General features: G+C 39.7%; 1 protein-coding gene across 33 annotated transcripts in view; it reads left to right on the forward strand.

Annotated features, from left to right (window-relative positions):
• LOC117415467 (actin-binding LIM protein 1-like) overlaps positions 1-24,051 on the forward strand; it is a 99,387-nt gene that overhangs the window by 38,907 nt on the left and 36,429 nt on the right. For all 33 annotated transcript variants that reach the window (XM_059026031.1, XM_059026027.1, XM_059026028.1 and 30 more), the window contains exons 2-6: positions 2,968-3,102; positions 10,282-10,465; positions 11,575-11,684; positions 15,478-15,604; positions 16,370-16,463. In XM_059026031.1, the coding sequence (XP_058882014.1) occupies positions 2,968-3,102; positions 10,282-10,465; positions 11,575-11,684; positions 15,478-15,604; positions 16,370-16,463 (650 nt within the window). The remainder of the gene's footprint in view (positions 1-2,967; positions 3,103-10,281; positions 10,466-11,574; positions 11,685-15,477; positions 15,605-16,369; positions 16,464-24,051) is intronic.

Genomic DNA, 24,051 nt, shown 5'->3' on the forward strand with positions numbered 1-24,051 from the left:
ATAAATAACAGCATGCGAATGATCAACACATACAGTACTGTATATACCAGAAGTGAAAAAATACAAATGATAAATAACAGCATGCGAATGATCAACACATACAGTACTGTATATACCAGAAGTGAAAAAATACAAATGATAAATAACAGCATGCGAATGATCAACACATACAGTACTGTATATACCAGAAGTGAAAAAATACAAATGATAAATAACAGCATGCGAATGATCAACACATACAGTACTGTATATACCAGAAGTGAAAAAATACAAATGATAAATAACAGCATGCGAATGATCAACACATACAGTACTGTATATACCAGATGGACTGTGCTACTAGTTTAATTAATAGTTTAATTCCCGCAAGCATTCAAAGCCTAGATCATTTCATTGCCTGAAACATTCAGTTTTTGAGTAATTGGGGATTAAGATGAAACATTTGTTTTTCTGTACTAGGGGTTTATTTTAGGGGTTTATTTTACCTCTAGAGTTTCATAGCAAAGGTAACTCCTTCTCTTGATAATTATATGGGTTACGGGTGTTGCTTAGTTAAAAAGGTGGCTACCACTTTAAATTGAGACTTACTGTAAGGGTCATTCGAGGTGAAGTGGATCAAGGGAGGGTGAACTTCCGATTTAAATTTCAGGTTTACGGCTAGTAGTTCACAAGATATTGCCGTTGCAATTTGGCGTGTCGTAAAGGCTATCAAGCACTTGAAAGGAAATTTGACAGCGACTTGTTTGGTATTTTATTTCGAATTGTTTTGAAATTATATTTAAAGAATCATCCTACCGATTCAGTAGTGTGAGGGTGATGACACATCACCCAGGTTGAGAAAAGGGTTGGTGAGTGTGCTTCCTCCTGCTGGTGAGAACATGTCATGAACATTCATGCGATTAGTTGTGACCTTCTTCATCTCTGTGTGGGTGATGATCTGTAAAAAACTAAATAAAACAATGAAATGCTGTAAGTCAAGTTGTGCGTGGAAACGCATTCACTTTATTTCAATAACCACAGACAAGAAGGGCACCCATCTTCAGTATTGCACACTAACAAACAGCTGGTAACAGTCTGCCCTCAAAGAGCTGCATTTTTCACAGCTGTGTATTGCAAGTGATATAATGGGCTTCCACAGTTGGAACTGAAGTTTTCCTGGGACTACATTAAACTATTCAGCTGCTTCCCATTTGCAGCAAATATTCTTAAGGCATCCTGGATGCACAATTGTTCCGCCTTATGCGAGAATCTCACTAGGGTTTGCCAAATGCTTTTCATTGCTGGAGTATTTGGAAGGGTATGGATGATATGAGCATTCTTTCCCCTTCTAATCTACTGTAGTAATGGCCGACCATAACCAGTGCAAAGATTAGATTATCTCAGCAAAGCCCCTGCTTGATGGTCTATGTGTGACAGCTGTTGTGGCTTGTATAGAAGATATTGCTTTCATGAAGTGCAGGTAGGTTTTAACTGTACTGGTATTTGAGTGATAACTAGTACTGAAAAGACAATGGACTTCTGAGCAGAGTGAAGGTTTTTATCAAAGGCACTTGATGATGCATCATCTATTTATTGTTAACATTTGACAAGTCCTGGATTGTAGTACATCTTTAGTTATGTGCTGACTTTAAAACAATCATATCATTATTAATAATGCAGTTGCATTTCTTTTCATTCTCCAAACTGGAACGCCACTAAAATATAGATTTTTTTAAGCAATAATTATTATATGAATTTGCTTCTTCCTTTGAAGAGTTATCTTGGCGGTTCACTGTCACTACAGTAGCTGCTTCACTGCATGCCGTTCCAGGAAAGTCTTTGTTTGCTTGTGTCCACACAGTCATAATCAATGCACTGCTGCTCTCGTCTTCATCAGCACTTTTAGCCTTTGTAGTAGTTTGCAATAGAAGAAGGTCCTAATGCTCTTTTCATTGAGGACTACTGACTAAACCTTAACCATTCAAATCCCTATTAACTTTGAGGCTTCATGACCCTTTTCTTGACATCATAAAGCTAAAATAATTCTTGCTGCATAATGACCTTGAAAATCTTTACTAATACAACCAGGTAACCATAATATATTAATTACAGGTGTTCTTTTCTGCTGACTCTTTCCTTGCCAGCTGCACCACGCAGAACATCATAAGAAATGTCACTTAAACATATGATATGCAGGAGCGTTACTCAGTGTTGTGTTCTGTGCATCTCATCCAGAGTGTTGTGTTCTGTGCAGGAGACGTTGTTGTAAGTGACTCTGCAACTGATGCATAGTTCACACACCCTAGTCTCGTATCTTGTAAAGTGCTTTGTGATGATGGTCCCTATGAAAGGCGCTATATAAAAATAAAGATTATTATCTCATCCAAAATGCAACTCAGCGTTGTCTTCTGTGCATCTCATCCAAAATGCAAAGTATCGTTGTTGAGGGCTATAAATAACACTGAACTTTAACATTTGCAAATGTCAGTTGTAGTTGAACTGCTTAGTCATTCTGGTTTTCCGTAGGTATACTGTCAGTATGGATTAACCTGGAGGCCTTAGCGGTAAATCAGTTTAAAACCTACAATATAGTTTCCAGTCTATCAGTAACATTTGAGTGACTTCTGCTAACCTTGCTGTTTTCTGGTTCTACTTAGATAGACAAGCTGGCAATAAGGTGGCCTAGTCCCTAATCCCATTGCTTTTGATTAACCAACTGGTGAATAGTAACCATACTGCACAGTTAATGCAATATCACTGGTGTAATCTACATACAGTACCATGCTTGTACAAGTTGTGGTTGTAGGCCTATAATCTCATTGCCTACTGTTTAATTCTTCCACCTCCTGTCTTGCAGTCCATAATGACAGCTTTTCATTGCTGACCAATAGTCAGTTGATTTTCTCGGGGGGAGGCTGTTCATGGTTATGATATTAAATGTAGGTGTTGAGGTTAGCTAATGTTTTTGTTTTGTATGTTTTGTTTCAGTGGCACATGCACAGGACACACACCACCCGGCAGAGAAGCCGGTGATCGATTGTCATAAATGTGGGGAGCCATGCAAAGGGGAGGTGCTGCGAGTCCAGTCGAAGCACTTCCATATCAAATGCTTCACCTGCAAAGGTAAGAAGACAACCTCACTTATTTCATCCTATTACTCACAATTGGACAAGAGGGTCCTGGTGTGGTGCTGTGCTACAGTTTCAAACTCACTTCAGGTGGTACAATACATAATATCAATCATAACTGTGGCATGTTGGGCTAAAACTTTGAAGTTTAAGGCACAAGTTTGGAGATCTTAATAATCTGTTAAACTTCTGAGAAACCATGTGCTTTGAGGAAATGTCTTCATCAAGTCACATTTTTGCACAATTAAGAGCATGTTGTGGTGTTGAGAAAGCACTCGGTGGATCTTAGATAATACTGTAGACTGGTGCAACAATGAACTGAAATAGGTGGGAAGTTAGCCAATAACTGTCAGGTATGCAAGCTGTACTGTACCTGTGCTGAACCATGTTTTCTCTGCTAGTCACCTTGTTTAACCATGATTGCACTATGCTTTACTACAACGTGTTTACTCTGGTTTTGTGCTGTAAATGTGTATAAGGGATACATCAGTAACAGTTGTGGCATGTGCAGAGCTGGTGGTGAGCACATAACCTCTCTTTAGCAATATCCTGATTTAAACTTGAGAGGAACAAGAGTTGAATATGTCTTAGGAAATCATTTACGACAATGAGATGATCGTAGCAGTTTCTTCTTCTTTATAATTTATTGAAAACAGTTCAATAGGAAATGATGCATTAATGTGAAATGTATGATAGTAAAGTATAGTCAAAAAGGGAAATTATGGATGATGAGACACTGTAAATAAATAAAAAACAATACTAGATGTTTAGAATTTTAACATTTTATGACTGTATCTTGATCTTCGCACCTTTTTAAAACATGTTTTAATTACCGCACACGTTTCGGTAGAAGTTTAAAAAGAAAGGCTTGTGTAAATACCAAATCTAAGTATTTGTGGTACTTCTAGCACAAACCCATGACCTGAAACCTCTGGGTAATTATAGCTAATCTCACAGTGGACTTCATTTAATTCTCTTTCCTGGAACCATTAGGGGCAGATTAGCTTTAAATGAATACTACCGGCAAAACAGATGACAAAAGCCAGGGGCGTTACTTACCTGAGATTAGAGCATTAGAGTCCATTTAAAATGAATACATCATTAAAAAAAGTTAGAGGGAGAGGATCTGGTGTCAAACAAAAAAAGCTACTGTAAAGCCGTTGGCATTTTGCATCTTCTTCCAATGCATGGAGGAACAATTGAGATTCACTCAACCTCACAGGTACCTTGCAGGTTGGAATAACTGACTTAGCGCATCCTGTCTAGCACTTCGCTGGCACTTCCTTCCTCAATGCAATCTCTGAGGGGATTTTTACAAGCAGGCACCACCTAACTTCAGTAGCTCCATTATAAACTAAGGGAGCACACTGACAAAGTCTTAACAGAAACTGTTTCAACTTGACCAGTAGACAACACAGTTATATTAAAGCAAACACATGAAGTCGAGAAACCTGACCTTATTAATTCACCTTGGTATTGTAGATTTTCATGGACCGCCCATAACACTTCTGAGAATCAGTGCAGTGCACAATTGCATCTGTTAATAAAACACTGACAGAACACAGGCACAGGCAGGCATGCCTCGGGATCTTCACTGTGGAGCAGACAACACTGACAGAACACAGGCACAGGCAGGCATGCCTCGGGATCTTCATTGTGGAGCAGACAACACTGACAGAACACAGGCACAGGCAGGCATGCCTAGGGATCTCCAGTGTGGAGCAGACAACACTCACAGAACACAGGCACAGGCAGGCATGCCTCGGGATCTCCAGTGTGGAGCTCATTCTGATTGCACCGCCTCAAACTAAACTGATATGACTAAGGGTGGCTGAGTAAAGGTCATTGGTGTTGAAATGTTTATTGTGCTGCCCCCTGCTCTAACCCAGTGCAAAAAGGATGTGTGTGTTTAACTTTTATGCTGCTTTACACTGCAAGCAAGGTTAAATATCCATGTTTTAACAAGCATTCATATTCACTAAACGTTATGGACTGTTTTAAGGACAGTTTTATTAAGGACTGTTTTTTTCAAAGCCCGTTTTTATCAATGCAATCAAGTTAGCAGTTCATTAGGCACGCCACTGTTATAGAGACTTTATTCTCATTGTTTAAACCACTGTTGGTAACACCTTACATATGTAACTGCTGTGTAAATACACACTAATTAGAGTCGCTTAATGTTAAGTGTTTTTTTTTTGTTTGTTTTTTTTAAATCAGTGCATTAAACCGTCCTTATTGATGGGGGTACGACAAGGTGAAGGGTTTGACAAGAGATGGTATTCTGTGTCTATTGCTACTAGACAACGGAAACAGTTTACGAGGGCCAGTATAAATCCATTGGGATTAGGAGTTCATGGATACCATTCCTGGAAAGCTCTACCTGGCTTAATGCCTTCAGTTCCTAGTACCTTCACAGCCCTGGCGATCTGACTGATGTAAACTCAATATAATAGATGGATTCTATAACTCTTACCCGTGCATGCAATTTACAGAAATCAGGACAGTGCCCTCTGATGAAAACAGCATGACGAGTCACTGAGGCATATCTTGCTAGTAGGTCCATAAATGTACGGCCACATTGGCAGCCAAGTGGTTTCTATTCATGGCCCATCTTCAGGAGCCAATAGAGCTGTGGAAACAGAAAGAGTACTTCTTATCACTGAGGAGGGAGGGCTGTGGAGGCACTGATATGCCAAGAATCACAGTCACTCAGCAGCTGAGGATTTAACAAGGACTGGCAAGGTTGAATGCACGCAGAGGTTAGGAATTAGCAAGAAGGGTAGCGTGGGTATTTCTATAGCAAAGCTAAGAGTGGATAGGGCATGGTTTCTGTCATTTGGGCAAGCTAAGAATAATTTATTTATATATCCCGAAATAAATAACTGCCTTCACTTGTTTTTCATCTTTAGGCTCCCTAGCTCCTCAGTACGTTCATTCATTTCACCTGGTTACTTGACTCTTTACGGTACACTCTTATAGTAAATGGTGTAGAACACCCCTCTCAGCAGACTGAGAAGGGTCACCAAAACAGAAGGGTCCCAGTCACATGATCACACCATGACATGAGGTTACTGGGAGGTTTTGAAACTACTTGGATGCTGAAGAAAAACTGATTAAAAAAAACCCAGCAGGCACACAATGTATTTTTAATTGTTCTTTGATGAATTAGATTTAAAGATTATACGTTTTCCTTTATTGCAAGGTTAAGGGCTGAATAGACGGAAATATAAACACAATTTTATTGGTTAGAAACATTTATAATGTTTATCAGCAGGAAACCCTGCACCTGGGACTTCCTGACTGTAAGTATTGTAAGTATGTTAATTGTTATAACATACCATGTACTGTTCTTTGGAAAAATGGATAGCTGTGCTTACTTGGGGGCTCACTCTTAATGGGCTTAGCTCAGCATCCCTGAAACATCGGCGTGATTCAGCACAAAGTGGCCCATGCGGCCTCCCAATTGTGCCGACATTGCTGACTTGTAGGTCTCCATGCCTGCTTATTCCAGCAGCTGTTCAGAACATTTGTGCTTCAGCTGTGCCCTAATTTACTGATGAGCAAAGCGTGGAGAGAGAGGGGGCCGAGGCCTCAAGCAACCTGTTTGTTTTACACTGCCCAAAGCGGGATTTTAGTTTCCAACAAGACAGAGACAAATTACCCTGTTTCAAGCCATTTTAGCTCATGTTAATGACAATGACTGGTGCACTAGATTAACAAACTGTGGGTTAAATTAAAGTTACTTACTGTAACCAGTATAGATGCCTGGGAACAGGTTTAGTCACACTCAAGTGCTGTGTCACATTGCCCTGTCAAATGAGTTGAGATGCCAGTGGGAGACTAAAACTAATGAGATGGCAGATCGTGATCATATCGGCCTGTCCAGGGTCATGCTCCTGTGTGATTCGGAGAGGGGATGGCAGGCCAGTTGTGGGGTTTGGGGTTTTTTTTGGGGGGGGGGTACAATAAATGAACTTTGGATACCCTGTACAGGTTACGATGTCACCACTTGCTGCTGAAATAGACAGGTACTGTACTGTAGTACATTGGATGACACATGCAGCTGCCTCATTCCTGCCTCTCCCCGCAGTGCTGTGGTGAGGGCGTGTCATAGCATCCCGTTGGGAAAAACAATAGTATTCTGGAGTACTGACAGAAATACTTTATTCCCCTTATGCACAGTATGCAATGTATTCCTGAAGACTTTGGGAATATTGGAAACAGCATGCAGTCCAGGGTTTTTTCGTATGGGATTTTACAGCAGCCACCCCATCATGACTATCAGTGCAATGACCTAGTCACGTAAGGACTAGTGAGATCGCTACCGACAGTTCTTGTTATTGGATCTCGCGCTGATGTCTAGAAGCGTACTTACTTACTCTGTGTCTTTTAAAACTATATTAATTTGACCATTTTTAACCGTTCCCTGTAATCCCTCTCAGCTAAACAAATGCAAACCTATAGGAACAGCCATGTCCTAAAATGAGTATGAAAAGTAATAGACAGTGATAGGATTATTTAGAAAGAACAGAACACTTGTGATAAATGATGATGCACTTTCTATTGTGGAAGTGTTTACTGAATTTCTGATCTTGTGACCCATGCTGGTTTTTTCACTGCCTGCAAAGGGAACTGTCCAGATGACCATTGGACCAGTCTGTTGCCTGCATAACAAATGCTGAAGCTCATTCTGGTTTGCTCCATGTGTGAATAGTCAATGTTTATAAATAAGATATGTATCTAAAGTGGGGTAGAGAATTGATCACACACTCAAACTCCTCACAAGCATTACAATTCACACTACATTCTTTTTTTTATTATGGATAACATTTGAGATGACATTACAACACATTAACTGTGCTATAAAAACCATTGAGAAGGGAGGAACCCTGTTATTTTATCTTGGTGACCTGTGTGTCAATAGAGCTTGGTAATACATTCTGGTAAGTAGTGATACGGGTTCTGACTTTGGAAAATGGATTGGTGGTCACAGATTATTGAGTCTTTATTCTCACTGGATCCCTATCCTGCTTCATATAAACTGATTGACGAATAAACTGTTTTTGTAAAAATAGCAAAATGCATTTAAAGGGTTTAATGGTATTCTCATAAATAAGGTTCTAGAATATTCAAGCTATTTAAAATGGCTTATTTAGGTTGTGTAATTACTGTTTTTATTTGCTTTTGAGCATCATGTTTACTTGCTATTAACTGGTTTCTCTTTAAATTCTTTATGTAATTAATGAGTAAGAAGCTGTAAGAATTAACCATCAGGAACAACAGAAAATTGGAAGGATTCCATTAAATGAATAACAATTTCCATCAAAAGTTGTCAGGTATTGGTAGAAAGTTCTATACATTTCTGCTTCTGGTAACATTATCTGTTTCTGTCTTGAATTATTTGTGTTGAAATTAAGTCATATATTTAAAAAATAACTAACTGATTGAGTATACATGAGAACAGCTCAGACTGGGACCTAGGAGTCCCGTGAGGTTCCAGCGTGGTTTCCGGTGGCACGTGTTAACATATGGTGCTAAGATAAAGGACCCGCCAGGACTTTTTTTTTGTCGTTTCCAGTTCATTATAAGGGTATTTTTTATGTTCCCACAGCGTTTGTTATGTATCGAGAGAAAATTCCTTTGAAGAAAATGCATGCCTTTCATTTTCCGGTATTTTAATTTGTATTAAAATTGCTCAAGCCTTTGATTCCCTTTGATCTTTGGTAACATTAAAGCTGCAAGAGGGGTATTCATATCATTGAATTGTGTGGCATACTCTCATGGGATTGGAGCAGTCTAGGAAATCAAACATTTAGGTTCATAGATGAAGAGGAAACTGAATTGTGTTTGTTGCAAACATGTATGCTTAGTGCATATGAGACAGCCAAGTCAGTTATACTTATAGTGCTGCGCAGTTTGAGTGCTACTGTACGAACTGCATGTCTTCTGTAGCAAGAACACTTTCTATAAAATGTATACCGCGAGTATTTAATGAAGTTAGCGAGTTGGTGTTGACTTTTATCAGTATACTGTATACCAGGGGTGCCCAATCCTGGTCCTGGAGGGCCGGTGTCCTCCTGGCTTTTGTTCCAACTGCCCCCTAAATTACTTAATTGGACCAATCAAGCACTTATTAGAAGCTTAATTGGTCCAATTAAGCAATTTAGTGTACAGTTGGAACACAAACCAGGAGGGACAGCAGCCCTCCAGGACCAGGATTGGGCACCCCTGCTGTATACCATGCAGAGATTTAATTAAAAAAAGGTAACGATAAATATCTGGCAGCCCCCTGGGGTCTTAAAACTGATAGGCAGTAGGAAATGGATTTTAGAGCGTGGGTTACCACTTATTTAAGGTAGAAGAAAATAATGGAGCACTTTGACTCTGCAACTCTTATGAATGGTCAATACAGTACATGCAACCATGAATATTGCATTAGCATGGTGTCAGTTTCACTGACAAATGTAATCAGGAGACAGTAACCATTTGACAGAAAACACTTTGACAGAGTACCAGGAAGGCTACACTTCTAGACGATGTGCAGCAACATGTTTTCATAGTGTGTGAATAAACACAGATACCACTACACTGAGTCCTTGATATATACAGTTACCCGACCTGGTTAATACAGGGAACATGTTTTTATAGTGTGTGAATAAACACAGATACCACTACACTGAGTCCTTGATATATACAGTTACCCGACCTGGTTAATACAGGCCTTGAACTTTCTGTCTTATACTTTCACAAATGATGTCCGATGACAGCATCGTGTGTGGCGGTGCCACTCTTTGGAATATACAGGTTTACTTATGTTAAAAAGCTTGGTGGGGGGGGGGGGGGGTCATGATTTTAACAAAAACACACAAACAAGTTTAGGTGTCAAAATACCCTTCTGATAATGGGCAGCTCCTGGTATATAATAGGCATATACTATAATATAAGGTATATAATTTGCTCCCCGCGGCTATTACCAATCACTTCTGAGATGTGGATAGGGCACTTACAGTAACTAGGATCACTGCCGTGGTGTACTGACATCATGAGCCACTAGTATAGGTTAACCAGCCTGCTATTCGTTTGCATTTTCATGTGAATTGGCCACGGTTTGTGAACCGTTGTACTCTACTTCCACTAAGTTCTATTAAAGTGGGTCTTTGTCTTTCATTTCCAGTCTGTGGCTGTGACCTTGCTCAGGGCGGGTTCTTTATGAAGAATGGAGACTATCTGTGCACTCTGGACTACCAGCATTTGCATGGGACCCGCTGTAACGGCTGTGGGGATTTCGTAGAGGGAGAGGTGGTCACTGCTCTGGGGAAGACGTACCATCCAACCTGCTTCGTTTGCACCATCTGCAAGTAAGAAACTCGTGATTCTCTCTGTATTACAAAGTTATATTGAACCCCACATTATGAATGAGAGGAAAAATGATCTGATGGTGAGAACTGCACATTAACCCTTTGCTGCCCAGGGTATGTTGCCATACCTATTTAATACCTATTTTCTCAATGTCAAATATATTGGACAGTGCCAATATAGGGTAAAAATATTGTTTTTAAGGAGAACTGCTTTCTTTTGAGTTGCGTCATATGATGTTTTTTTTACTGTATGTCGCTAGCCTGGGAGATGAGGGTATAGATGATCCAATCACCCTCACCAGCTCTCCAGAAATGTATAAACAGACCCAGATGTGGCTCTTGAGTACAGTGTATGTGTTGATATTACACCAACTGGTGGGGAGTTAAACACAGGGCCTTCAATAAGGGTGTAAAAAACTCAAACTGTCAGGTGGCAGCAGCTCATAGACGGGTCTTACACTTCAGCCACAGCACCACAGCCTGCACAGCAATATTCAGAACTGCAGTGATCACATTCACCCACAGCACCACAGCCTGCACAGCAATATTCAGAACTGCAGTGATCACATTCACCCACAGCACCACAGCCTGCACAGCAATATTCAGAACTGCAGTGATCACATTCACCCACAGCACCACAGCCTGCACAGCAATATTCAGAACTGCAATGATCACAGAGAACCAGGGGGCTTGTACTGTACTTGTGATTTTTCTTTTTCAAACCAGGAACTGCTGTTGACTGTTATCTAGTTTTGACAGAGTTATGACATAACACAACTGCACCACTGTGAAGAAACCTTTTTGCTCTTGTTTTAAAAGTAGACATCGCTGAAAGGAACCTGTTCAGGAGGCAAATAGAGCAGAGCTGTTTAGCTTTCTGATCACTGGATCTAGGATTCCAGCAACCCTGAATACATTTCCTACAAAATTGCATTTCAATTTGGTTTTGAACACTTTCCAATTCTGTTGGTCACTGCCAACAAAGAGCTAGAAAGTGTTTTGGCAGGATGTTTTTTTTTTCTTCAATACCGGTATTGATTTTACTGAGAGGAGACTAGGGTGTTCTTATATTATAAGGAATAACCTTAAGCCTTGCATTTTTCTCGTAGACGGCCATTTCCAGCAGGAGATCGAGTTACCTTTAACGGGAAAGACTGTCTTTGTCAGCGCTGCGTACAGCCGATGTCTCCCAGTCCCAAAGATATCAGCAGCTCCAGCAGTAAGTACTGGTCTTCTCGTTGTCTACAGCAGAGCTGATATGACACGCAATACAAAACAGTTTGTTGAAAAGCTTGCATTAGTAATAGGTTGTGTTCTATGAGAGCAGCGGATTAGCGCTGCATAAATGAAGCCTGAACCACAGCATGGGATTTGTACAGGAAAACATGTGCACTGCTGCGATGGATGCTTGTAGGATGTTTATAGGAAAACATGTGCACTGCTGCGAAGGATGCTTGCAGGATGTTTATTTTATTTTATTTTGGTGTGAGACTCGAGTGCACTTGCGTAATAAAATGAAACATGGATTGATAATAATGTTAATGACAGATAAAACATATACGATGCTCATATACATTTGTGTCGGACACATTTGGAATTAAGGAATTCGGATTAAGGATGATGGATCCTCACAGATTAAGTAAATTGCTTCAAATTATATTTTAAAATATTTCCTTGGCTTTCAAAATTGCGAGAGTTTCTGGGCTGTTTTGCTCAAATATTGAGGTTGAATCATTTTCCCCTTATATTTGATTTCCAATTTCAGAAAATCATGTAAAGCTATGACATTGTAACTCTATTGACTGCTTGCACTGTGCTATGTTATGCTATGCTGTGCTATGCTGTGCTATGCTGTGCTATGCTGTGCTATGCTATGCTATACAATATACTTTACTATACTATGAAAGCAGGTGTGCCTGCTTTTAAAGTACAGTATACTGCAGGTCAGATGTAGCCAAAAGAGTTGAAATGTTAATAATTGTATCATAAAATACATTTTTCCATCCCGTATGAAATTATTCCCAGGTTCTTCAGTCAACCATCAGGTTTGTGGGTTAACAGGCAAAGTTTAAAAAAAAATCATGATTCCCGAAATGTTTGCTATTGAAAGTCCTGGCAGTTTCCTAGAAACCATGAACTATAACTTGCCGCTGTAACGGGATCACTCCTCATGTCGATTCCTTGAGTGAGGCCTTCTCTGCTCCTGCTTACTGGAGCATGGCCTTGCAGGCCTGGGGCTGCCAGTGCCAGCGACGGCTCTCAAGAGACCGGCTACAGCAATGCACTTTCACCCCTGGATTCACGTCCAGTACAGTATGTGGCACTTCAGAGACACCTTCTTTACTTGGCTCTTTGCTTGAAGTTTTCATCACTGATTCATCAAGCTATAACTAAAGCTCTTCTAAGCAAGCTTTAGACACTGCAGATTCAGGAAGCTTAAGGACCTAGAATTGACCACGCTACCGGTCTGGGTGAGTTTCAGGTTGAACCAGGGGAATTGAAAGGGTGGCTAAATATATATTATTTATTTATTTTCTCCAAATCTTTCTACGTTGTGTGAAATTTGAGCAAGTCTTCGGTGGGAGGCTCTGTTATTAAACAGCAGTATTGCATATTGCAGTGCTTATTTTGATGTTTGACATACAGGTATTTGTTAAAGTTGTTATTGCAGCATGCACTGTAGTTGCATATCTGTACAAAACAAGGAAAAGGTCTCTCTGCAATGTTCACTATATTTTAAAATGGTAGTTCTTGCAAGTCACTTATTATGAAAGACTAGAAACCACAAACAGCAGTTGTACAATATATTGCATTTGTCTTTACCTTAAAGATACCACTCAAACTTATCAGTTTGTGACAGAACATTGAAACTGACCTTTACTAAATACAAAGGCATGGCAGGTAAGTGTGTCACAATTTGTAATAGGGGTTAACTGGTGTTTTGCCAATCGGCTGGATATATTGTACTGTACTGGCTAATATTATTATTATTTATTTCTTAGCAGACGCCCTTATCCAGGGCGACTTACAATTGTTACAAGATATCACATTATACATTATTTCACATTATACAGATATCACATTATTTTTACATACAATTACCCATTTATACAGTTGGGTTTTTACTAGAGCAATCTAGGTAAAGTACCTTGCTCAAGGGTACAACAGCAGTGTCCTCCACTGGGGATTGAACCCACAACCCTCCGGTCAAGAGTCCAGAGCCCCAACCACTACTCCACACTGCTGCCCTAATACCCATATTACTACTGCTGTTAATACTGTAGCTGTGCTGCCCAGTAATCACGCAGCCTGCCCAGTCTGCCCTGCTTAAGTGCACAAGCTCTCTGTAGTGTTGTATGGGATATGATCAAGTGTATATATTCCAAAAAGGCAACGTGTTGAATACGAATAGAAATTTGGGTTTGGGCTTAGCCCTGCTTTTTAAAAAAGTACCATTAAAGAACTAGCTTAAAGATTAAACGTCATCATTCCTTGCACCCTCATTCATATACCTCGAGCCTCAAAATTACTTTATGAATACACACTTAATGAAGCTGCTCCCAGGAGATGGAGAGTCATGCAGGCAGTAGTATCATTGGTACAGTGCAGTACGTCTTGATGAGCTTGTTTGTTACCGTGTTTGCTTTTCCGTTGATTAGTCTTGTGATAAAGCAGCGGTGATGAAACTGGTCTCACAAGACTGTGTGTGTGCGTGTAAGAGCAGAGCAGATGCCCTCAGGCTGGTTGCTTTGTTCACTGGCACAGCAGACCTGACAGCAGTCCCTTCCCACTGGGTTCTGGACTCTGGCTCTAAAGGGCGTTTCCACAGAAAGCACTGCGGATTGTGAGGGAGAAAGCATGATATATTTATGAAATCTGCTGTGGATGTGAGGAACTGCTGCAGTGAGCAAAAAAGCATTATACTGCCCCTGCCTGTTTATTTCTGTACAGTGCACACTGTCATTGGAGCACCTGTCACCAGGAGAAGGTACTAGCATTATAAAGAGAATGCTGGTAAATGCTGCAATGGCCGCATCGCGATGCTTCACAAATACAGCCTAAATACAAGTCTAGAATTCAGAAATACGGTATTCTGTAGAATTTCAGTTCCTTTTTCTTCTTGAAGAATCACTTACTTACTGGCTCATTATATACAGTACATTAAAGTATATTATTCCCACTATGAATGCTATATTATGCATCATGGTGTGGTTCTTTGTGAGTTCAGGTGCTCCGTCCCGTGGCAGTGGAATTAGATCCGTTTGTATTGCATGGTTAACCCAAGGGCTTCATTACGAGCACTATATCTAGACCCAGTCTCGTCTCCTCGTCATACTTCTCAAAGCTGAGTCTACCACCTCAGCCAGCATGACCTCACTCAGCTGATGGAGTGTATCCCTAGGAATAAATCAGAAACAAAAGCTTTTAGGATGGCAGGATAACATAAATAAAACATGAAAGTCTGCTTTATGTTAAGTTGTTCTCTACTGCAACCTTTGTAAATGTAATTAAATATCCCATTTCCTACAGAATCCCTGGTCTACACTATTTGTAGCTATGATTGATTTTGTGTTGCGTACTGATTAAAAGGCTTAGTCATCTTTATGTAAAGCAGCATCAATTACTGTATTTGGAAATAGATAACGTTTTTAATCTGTATTTTTTTTTTTTTTACAGCTGTTACAATTTATGACTAAACTGTTATTTGCTATAGATTTCTATTACAAGTATGGATTATTAATATGTACTGCCACCTAGTGTTATTTTTGGAATTTGACATTATGCTTCTTAAAAAAAAAAAAAAAAGCCAATGTCCAAACTGCATACCTTTTGTATAATTGATTTGCATTTTAAAAGGTAAAGTAAATACTTTCCCCTCTCTGTCTCATACTTCACAGAGCTACATATATAGCATATACAGTATGTAGAAATATTCAATGTCAGTGCTAATGTGCTTCTAGTGAGCCGCTGAGCTCTTTGAATGTTTGTGATTTCTGCTGTTGTGTTTTCAGATTGTGCAGGCTGCGGTAGAGATATCAAGAATGGCCAGGCTCTGCTGGCTCTCGAACGGCAGTGGCATCTGGGCTGCTTCAAATGCAAGGCATGCGGGAAGGTCCTGACTGGAGAGTATATCAGCAAGTGAGTATCCTGTCCTTCCAGGGAGTGTACAGGGAGGGTTGGTGTCTCTGAGGATCTGCAGGGAGTGTTGGTGTCTCTGAGGATCTGCAGAGAGTGTTGCTCTATGAGGTTCTGCAGGGAGTGTACAGGAAGTGTTGGTGTCTCTGAGGTTCTACAGGGAGTGTTGGATAGCTGTGAAATATATAAGGCTTACAGCTTTTAGCTGTCGTTTCGTAAGTGGCCATTTTTAAAAATGTTAAAATACACGGTGCTATACATTTCTTACAAAATTGCACATCTATAGAGACCTATATAACAAATGTGCTTGCATGACAGATACGATTTATGGAGTTATTTTAGTTAGCTACAATAGCATTGAATTGCAGGCAGAATTTACATCAAGGAAATCACCAGGGGGTGAATGAGACTAAAACCATCATGGCTTGGTCTTGACAAAATAATTATATATACTGATGTGGTCCAACAGGTGGTGCAAGCGTGCAAGTACAGTTCCAACATGATTAAGCTGTTATGGAAGGGATTCTTGTTATGTTTAGCCTTAACCTGTTTTTGCATTTATACAATCACTGAGTATCAGGTAGCATGAGTATTTCATATCATGGCTTGAGCACAAAATACAAGCTTACCCAAAGCCAATTACAAAATGTGTGTCTGCAATAATGATACAATAGTAAGCATGATGTGCAGACCTTTTAGGAGTGTGAACATGTTTGAAACCGTAGCTGTGCATTCGCCCTCTGAACTCTTTTGTATTGATATCCTCAGGGATGACGCTCCCTACTGTGAAAAGGATTTTCAGATTCACTTTGGAGTGAAGTGTGAGGCCTGCCATCAGTTCATCACTGGGAAAGTCCTCGAGGTAAGAACAGGGTTCACCAGCCAGCCAAGTCTTTCTAAATAAATTACCAGTCAGATCAGTCTGCTCTGGCAAAGGATGTCAGCTGTTTAGTTGGGTTAAGAACATAAAAGTTTACAAACGAGAGGAGGCCATTTGGCCCATCTTGCTTATTTGGTTGTTAGTAGCTTATTGATCCCAGAATCTTGTCAAGCAGCTTCTTGAAGGATCCCAGGGTGTCAGCTTCAACAACATTACCGGGGAGTTGGTTCCAGACCCTCACAATTCTCTGTGTACAAAAGTGCCTCCTATTTTCTGTTCTGAATGACCAATTATCTAATCTCCATTTGTGACCCCTGGTCCTTATTTCTTTTTTTAGGTCGAAAAAGTCCCCTGGGTCGACATTGTCAATACCTTTTAGAATTTTGAATGCTTGAATCAGATCACCCCGAAGTCTTCTTTGTTCAAGACTGAATAGATTCAATTCTTTTAGCCTGTCTGCATACAACATGCCTTTTAAACCCGGATAATTCTGGTCACTCTTCTTTGCACTCTTTCTAGGGCAGCAATATCCTTTTTGTAGCAAGGTGACTAGAACTGAACACAATATTCTAGATGAGGTCTTACTAATGCATTGTAAAGTTTTAACATTACTTCCCTTGATTTAAATTCAACACTTTTCACAATATATCCGAGCATCTTGTTGGCCTTTTTTTTTATAGCTTCCCCACATTGTCTAGATGAAGACATTTCTGAGTCAACATAAACTCCTAGGTCTTTTTCATAGATTCCTTCTTCAATTTCAATAGCTCCCATATGATATTTATAATGCACATTTTTATTGCCTGTGTGCAGTACCTTTCACTTCTCTATTAAATGTCATTTGCCATGTGTTTGTTTACATATAATAGAAGTCAGGCTTATTGGTCTGTAGTTACCTGGTTCAGTTTTGTCTCCCTTTTTGTGGATCGGTATTACGTTTGCAATTCTCCAGTCTGTCGGTAGAGACTGTTGCATGATCATGGTTAGCGGTTTGTAAATAACTTCTTTAATTTCTTTGAGTACTATTGGGAGTATCTCATCCGGCCCAGGGGATTTGTTTATTTTAAGAGCTCCTAGTCCCTTTAACACTTCTGCCTCTGTTATGCTAAATTTATTTAAAACTGGATAGGAACAGGTCGACATGTGGGGCATGTTGTCTGTATCCTTCTTTGTAAAAACTTGTGAAAAGTAATCATTTAATATATTTGCTATTTTTTTCTTCATCTATGATGTTGCCATTTGTATCTCTTAGACATTTAACCTCCTCTTTGAATGTTCTCTTGCTGTTATAATATTGGAAAAACATTTTAGAATTGGTTTTAGCCCCCTTAGCAATGTTCATTTCTATCTCTCTCTTGGCCTTTCTAACTTCCTTTTTGACTTGCGTTTGCAGTTCCAAGTACTCTTTCTGTGTATTTTGTTTTTGGTCCCTTTTAAACGCTCTGTTAAGTGCCTTTTTTTGCTGAATATTTTTTTTAATTGATCTATTAAACCATTTTGGCCATTTTGTTTTAGATTTGTCTACTTTTGGGATGTAATTGTAATGTAATTTTTAAGAAACAGCCATCCTTTTTCTGTGGATGTTTTCTCTATTTTACTCCAATCTACTTTTGTTAGTCACTTTTTCATACCTTCATCATTTGCTTTTCTAAAATTGTAAACCTTAGCTTTAGTCATTACTTTTTGGGTTTTAGAAATCACTTCAAATTAGACCATGTTGTGGTCTGAGTTTGCCAATGGTTCTCTGACCTCTGTTTTAGTTATTCTGTCTTTGTTAATTGAAAAGACTAAATCAAGGCATGCCTCCCCTCTAGTTGGTGCCTTGACAAATTGCGTTAGAAAGCAGTCATTTGTCATTTCCACCATTTCAATTTCATCCGTCGTGCTCCCCACCGGGTTTTCCCATTTTATACGGGGGAAGTTGAAATCCCCCATTAGTATGGCTTCTCCTTTGCGACACGCATTTCGAATGTCATTGTATAACAGATTATTTTGCTCGGCATCTGAATTTCACGGTCCATAGCATGCTCCTATTATTATGTCCTTTGAATTTTTGTCAATTATTCTGACCCATATTGATTCGGCGTTGTTTTCTTCATCCAGATTTAACACCTGGGCTTCAAGACTATTTCTTATGTATATCGCTAACCCTCTGCCTCTTCTGTCCTGCCTGTCTTTCTTATTCAGTGTATACCCACTAATATTGTATTCGTCTCCATCACTCTCAGATAACCAAGTTTCTGTAACACCTATTCTGAGACTTCTAGCATTTAGATAAATACATTTAATGGCTGTCTTACCTGAGTTGTTGCCCTTGTTTTGATGTGGTCTCCCTTCTATTTTTTTTGTTTGCTCCCCCCTTCCTTTCTAGTTCTTGTTACATGTTGAGCTAGGGGGATCAGTGAGGCATAATGCAGAACCTGGATGTCAGCTGTTTAGTTGGGTTCTTGTTACATGTTGAGCTAGGGGGATCAGTGAGGCATGATGCATGAGCGGATGCTCTCCTCCTGAGTGTACGCAGCGCCCCTGTGTGTAGCATGGCGGTGCAGTCGCCTAGAATGATCCCCACCGGATGATTTTATGTTGACGGACAGGCAGTCGAAACCCGCCCACCTGCTGATTGAGGACCGGCACAGCCAATCACTCGCTGCCATTCCTCTCAACCAAACCTAGCAGGCAGCAAGTCTCAACTGAGCGCCCGTCTGTAAACAATCATTTAATCAAACTTAACAACTCCAAAAAGCACACAAAACAAACCCATTTCCATATATTATTTACACCAACACTAATTTCCCTATGTGCAGGGCAATCTCCTTGCTACAGCCATAGATAATGTGGGGAACAAGCAGACAGACTGTAGACATGGAATTCCCACAGCTTAATAATTTAATCTCTTTTTCCATTTAACACAGAAGAACACAGGCAGTGTTCTAAAGGCATGAGGCAACTGCCATATGACAATGTAGTACAATGCCACAAATGAACATACTCAGCCATTGGGTAGACAAATGACTAACGTACTAGTTATGAGGACTGTGCAAGTTGTCAATTTATACTCTGATATCAGTTCCACCACAACAAATACACTTACAGTACAAGTGTTTGTGACAGCAGAAGAAAAGTCTCTGAAACAGTGAAAAGAGGACACTCCTTGGCTTTTTAATGTCATAAAGTGAGGATTTAGGAATTGTCAAGACAATCCTGTGCTGTACAAAAACATGTATACTTTGCAGTTGTATTAAATGAGTTCATGTTTGAAAATAAACAAACAGCATCCTTTGGGAACCTGTGATTAACTTTAGATAAACTTGGCCAACTGCCGAGAAACCTCTAGGAAATGGGTTTGCTTCCTCTGCACATGTGTGTGTGTGAGAGTTTAAAGATGTCTTTTGTTTTTGTTGGAATGTTGACAATGATGACAGTCTCGGTCACTGCTTGTGAAGGCCCTCTGGGGGAGGGGTTGTGTTACATTGGAAACAGTGGAATCTCCCGTCTGTTTATCATTCCAGCTTGCACATCCTAGCCCCCTGCCATCTCACAGTTAATGGATTCTGTCTGCCAGGTACATTTATCTCCATTGATCCAAGTAAAAAAAAAAGGACTGTTTTCCATAGCCACAGCTATGTGATATTGTTATGATTTGTACTGTGTCACTGCAAACCAGAGCTTAGTTCATAATCATATGCATGTAACGCATTACAATACATGAGGGCAGCAGTGTGGAGTAGTGGTTAGGGCTCTGGACTCTTGACCGGAGGGTCGTGGGTTCAATCCCCAGTGGGGGACACTGCTGCTGTACCCTTGAGCAGGGTACTTTACCTAGATTGCTCCAGTAAAAACCCAACTGTATAATGGGTAATTGTATGTAAAAAAAATAATGTGATATCTTGTGTAACAATTGTAAGTCGCCCTGGATAAGGGCGTCTGCTAAGAAATAAATAATAATAATAATAATAATAATAATAATGTTTAATGATGAGGTAGGGTCATACTCTTGTAAGACAGACCTTTTATAAGCAGCAGATCATGTATACATTGCTTAATCAATGCATTGCCCAGGCAGCACCTCGGCTGTCTGGCAGGGCTGGAGCCTATGGTAAAGACTCAGTGGAAAGTTAACTGTAGCCCCTGCCAGTTCAACAGAGGGGCTTCCTTTAAACAAGCCAAACAGGAAGCGATTGTGTAAGGCACTGAATACTCTAGAAAGCAATATCGCAGTCAGGTCTGCAAGCTGGAGGCCTGGGGAAACAGCAGTAACTTGACATGCTAGGAGATGCAAATGCTAAACAGATGGCAGCTAGGGATGAGGAGCAGCAATCACTGGAAATGTAGAAGACACATGTAATGGTTTCTTGATGGGCACCGTACTTGTTTATAGAAACACTGCACAGGTTATCAGCTACTGTACACTGTACTGACAGCAACAATCAAGTGACTGTATCATTTTACAGTGTTGCAACACATTTTACAGTGTTGCCAACAAGAGTTGGCAAATTCCTGTGGCAGTCTGGATATTTACCTGTGGTATATTATATGTATGTGTGTATATATATATATATATATATATATATATATATATATATATATATATATATATATATATATATACATACATTCACCAAGATTTTATTATTATTATTATTTATTTCTTAGCAGATGCCCTTATCCAGGGCGACTTACAATTGTTACAAGATATCACATTATACATTATTTCACATTATACAGATATCACATTATTTTTACATACAATTACCCATTTATACAGTTGGGTTTTTACTGGAGCAATCTAGGTAAAGTACCTTGCTCAAGGGTACAGCAGCAGTGTCCCCCACCTGGGATTGAACCCACGACCCTCCGGTCAAGAGTCCAAAGCCCTAACCACTACTCCACACTGCTGCCATTGGTTACATCACAGCGCCCTGCACACCCCTACCTGGTGCTATAAAGCCTATCTGTGGGGAGCCCCCTACACAGTATGCAGTGCACTTGATATGGACAAATGCAGTATACTGTATAATGATGTAGAGTGATCTGGTGACATCAGTCTGTCAAATAGTATTACAATGATCGTACTGCTCAACATGATCTGTTTGCTGCTGCAGCATACTGCAAATAGTACATGTAAGGATGAGCTGAGCTACTGCTTAGTAAAATAACATACAATAACATGGGGCAGTAAAACAATAAAAAAATTCCCCGCTTTTTGTATCTCCCTACATTGATTTGCATCATTTATGTTTCCACATTTCAAATCAGGAAGGCTGTACGTGGTGCAGTCAAGAACAGGAATCTTACTGTTCAGTCTCAAGTGGTGCGTGCCAGTGAAAATGATAGTGTGATAGTATCTAGTACTCTATAGGTACATGGAAAAGATCTGTATTGTATCAGTGTTTTAACATTCTCTACTACCTTAAATCAAAATGCACATATCTAGCTGTGTTTCCTGAAGCCTAACCACGCGATGGCCCCTCTGTTCTGGATGAGTTGTGAGTCCTTATATTTAATACATAAGGGCATTCCTTGCTCACCATGAAGAAGTGCTTTAATATGCGCTTTCTGTTACAGTAGCAGTCTTTATGTTGACTCTAGAAAATGCTTGCACACTTATCAGTTTCACCATAAAGAATTTATTTTTATTTATTTCTACTTCTCTGCCTTTTAAGATGTCATTCCATTTCTACAGTTACAACAGAAACATTAGTGTGCTTGAGCACCTGCCCTTGTTTCATTAGTGCCACCCCCTTCATTTTAACAGTGGACTAGTCTGGTGGGGACTGCAACATGTTAATCCTGACTAGGTGGGAGAGCCCTTTTATTACTGGTTTGCAAGGCAGTGTTTTACTTTTATTCTGCTGAGAGGAAGAAGCATTCAAGCAGGCTTGGCAGTGAAGGCAGGATAGAGCGTGCTCTGGCTGTGTGGGGTGGGACAGGTTGAGGCGGGTTTTCTGTGGGTGAACTGGATTTGCAGACGCTCAGCTTGTCTCATTAGTCACTGAAGAGAGTTGAAGCCCTCCAAGCCTGGAATAAGGTAAGGCATTATCAAGGTTTTTATATGTGTGGTTCTGTATGGATGCGACTACACAGCTCAAACAGTTCTGTATTCAGCAATTGTCACCTTTTAAAAAATACTCACAGCAATTTATTTGGTATCTTGCAATTTGATTAAAATAAATTGACTGTAGTTTATATTTTACAGGACTAAGAAGGTTCCTACAAATGTACAGCTACTCTTTTTGGTTTTCTATGTTACTGCCAAATATACTATTCTACACTTAATCACAAATATAGGTTTTTGTAGTTTTTAAATATTAAACTGTTTTCATATACATGTTTTTAATGTTTACCGTGTGATAAGGAAATATTTCTGCAATGAGCTTTATGCTTAGCTGTGCCAAAAATAATGTAACTGAGAACACACATATGTGCAAAACCTAAAATACATTATACAAGGCAGGGTTTTTTATATAAATATGTTAGATCTGTACGTAGCACAAGTACCTAACGAGGAGTGTATATTATTAATATTATTTTTGTGGCTGTCTTGAGATTTTGCGTGAAATGAAATACTGAGTTTATCCAACAGGAAGATGAGCTAACAGAAACATTAGTCAACCATCTTTCAAACAAAGGGGAGGATTGATGGTTGCTGTGCTTGTAGCAGTACCAGCTTTTTCAGAAATGACAAGGTGATTTTAAAATACTGTGAGCATAACTGCTCCGTGGAAATACAGCACCATTGTATCATTTCAAAAATTGAGATTCACAGGTTATTCACAGGAGTGAATCACACTTGCTTAGTATGAGCTGTCCCCACACTTCATCTTTTTATAAACACACTCATTAATGCAATACTCTAGTTGCACGGTTTAATAGGGCTGTTCCATACTGTGCAGTGCTGTACAATGCATTATCCATCTTGGTAATGGATTCCCCATCAATGCAACACAGCCTAATTGGAAGTTATGCAACAATGCCTGTTTCATCTAGCTCCACTGAAAGGGAGTGGTGTGAGGCGTTCTTTTGTGGTGATAATAGAGATTACAAGCACAGGTACGAACTAACTTCAGTGTTTGAATGTGTGTGGGAAACTTACAGAACCTGTCTTCTGGACAATATGACTACAAAAAAGTTACTAAGTTATTGCCCAGGCATGTTGCCTGTAATCGCAGGTAAAAAAAAACAAAAAAAAAAAAAACAGGTTGTCAAGCATTGTTAAAACAAACCCAGTTATTTAACTAACCATTCTATGAATAACTTTGTAAACTTTATAAACAGGACCCATTGTATTCATCCTAGTGCTACAAAGATCAAAATCACTGAACGTGGGTTCCATGAGCCCCAGGCTTGCAGGTCTGAGGGGGCTAGCAGATTGCACTGTGTTTAGTAGACCTTACTTTCAGAAAGCAAGCTGGGGCTAAAACCTTATTGTGTGCCAGTAAGCCAGACGCAGAAAAAAAATATTCTGACCTTGGTTACAGTTTGATTCAAACTACAATTACGAAACATACTTTATTGCCTTAGATACCGTTGTTGTTTTAAACACAGTGCTATTACACTGTAAGCAATGTCT

Source organism: Acipenser ruthenus, chromosome 7 (assembly GCF_902713425.1).
Source record: "Acipenser ruthenus chromosome 7, fAciRut3.2 maternal haplotype, whole genome shotgun sequence".
NCBI lineage: Eukaryota > Metazoa > Chordata > Actinopteri > Acipenseriformes > Acipenseridae > Acipenser > Acipenser ruthenus.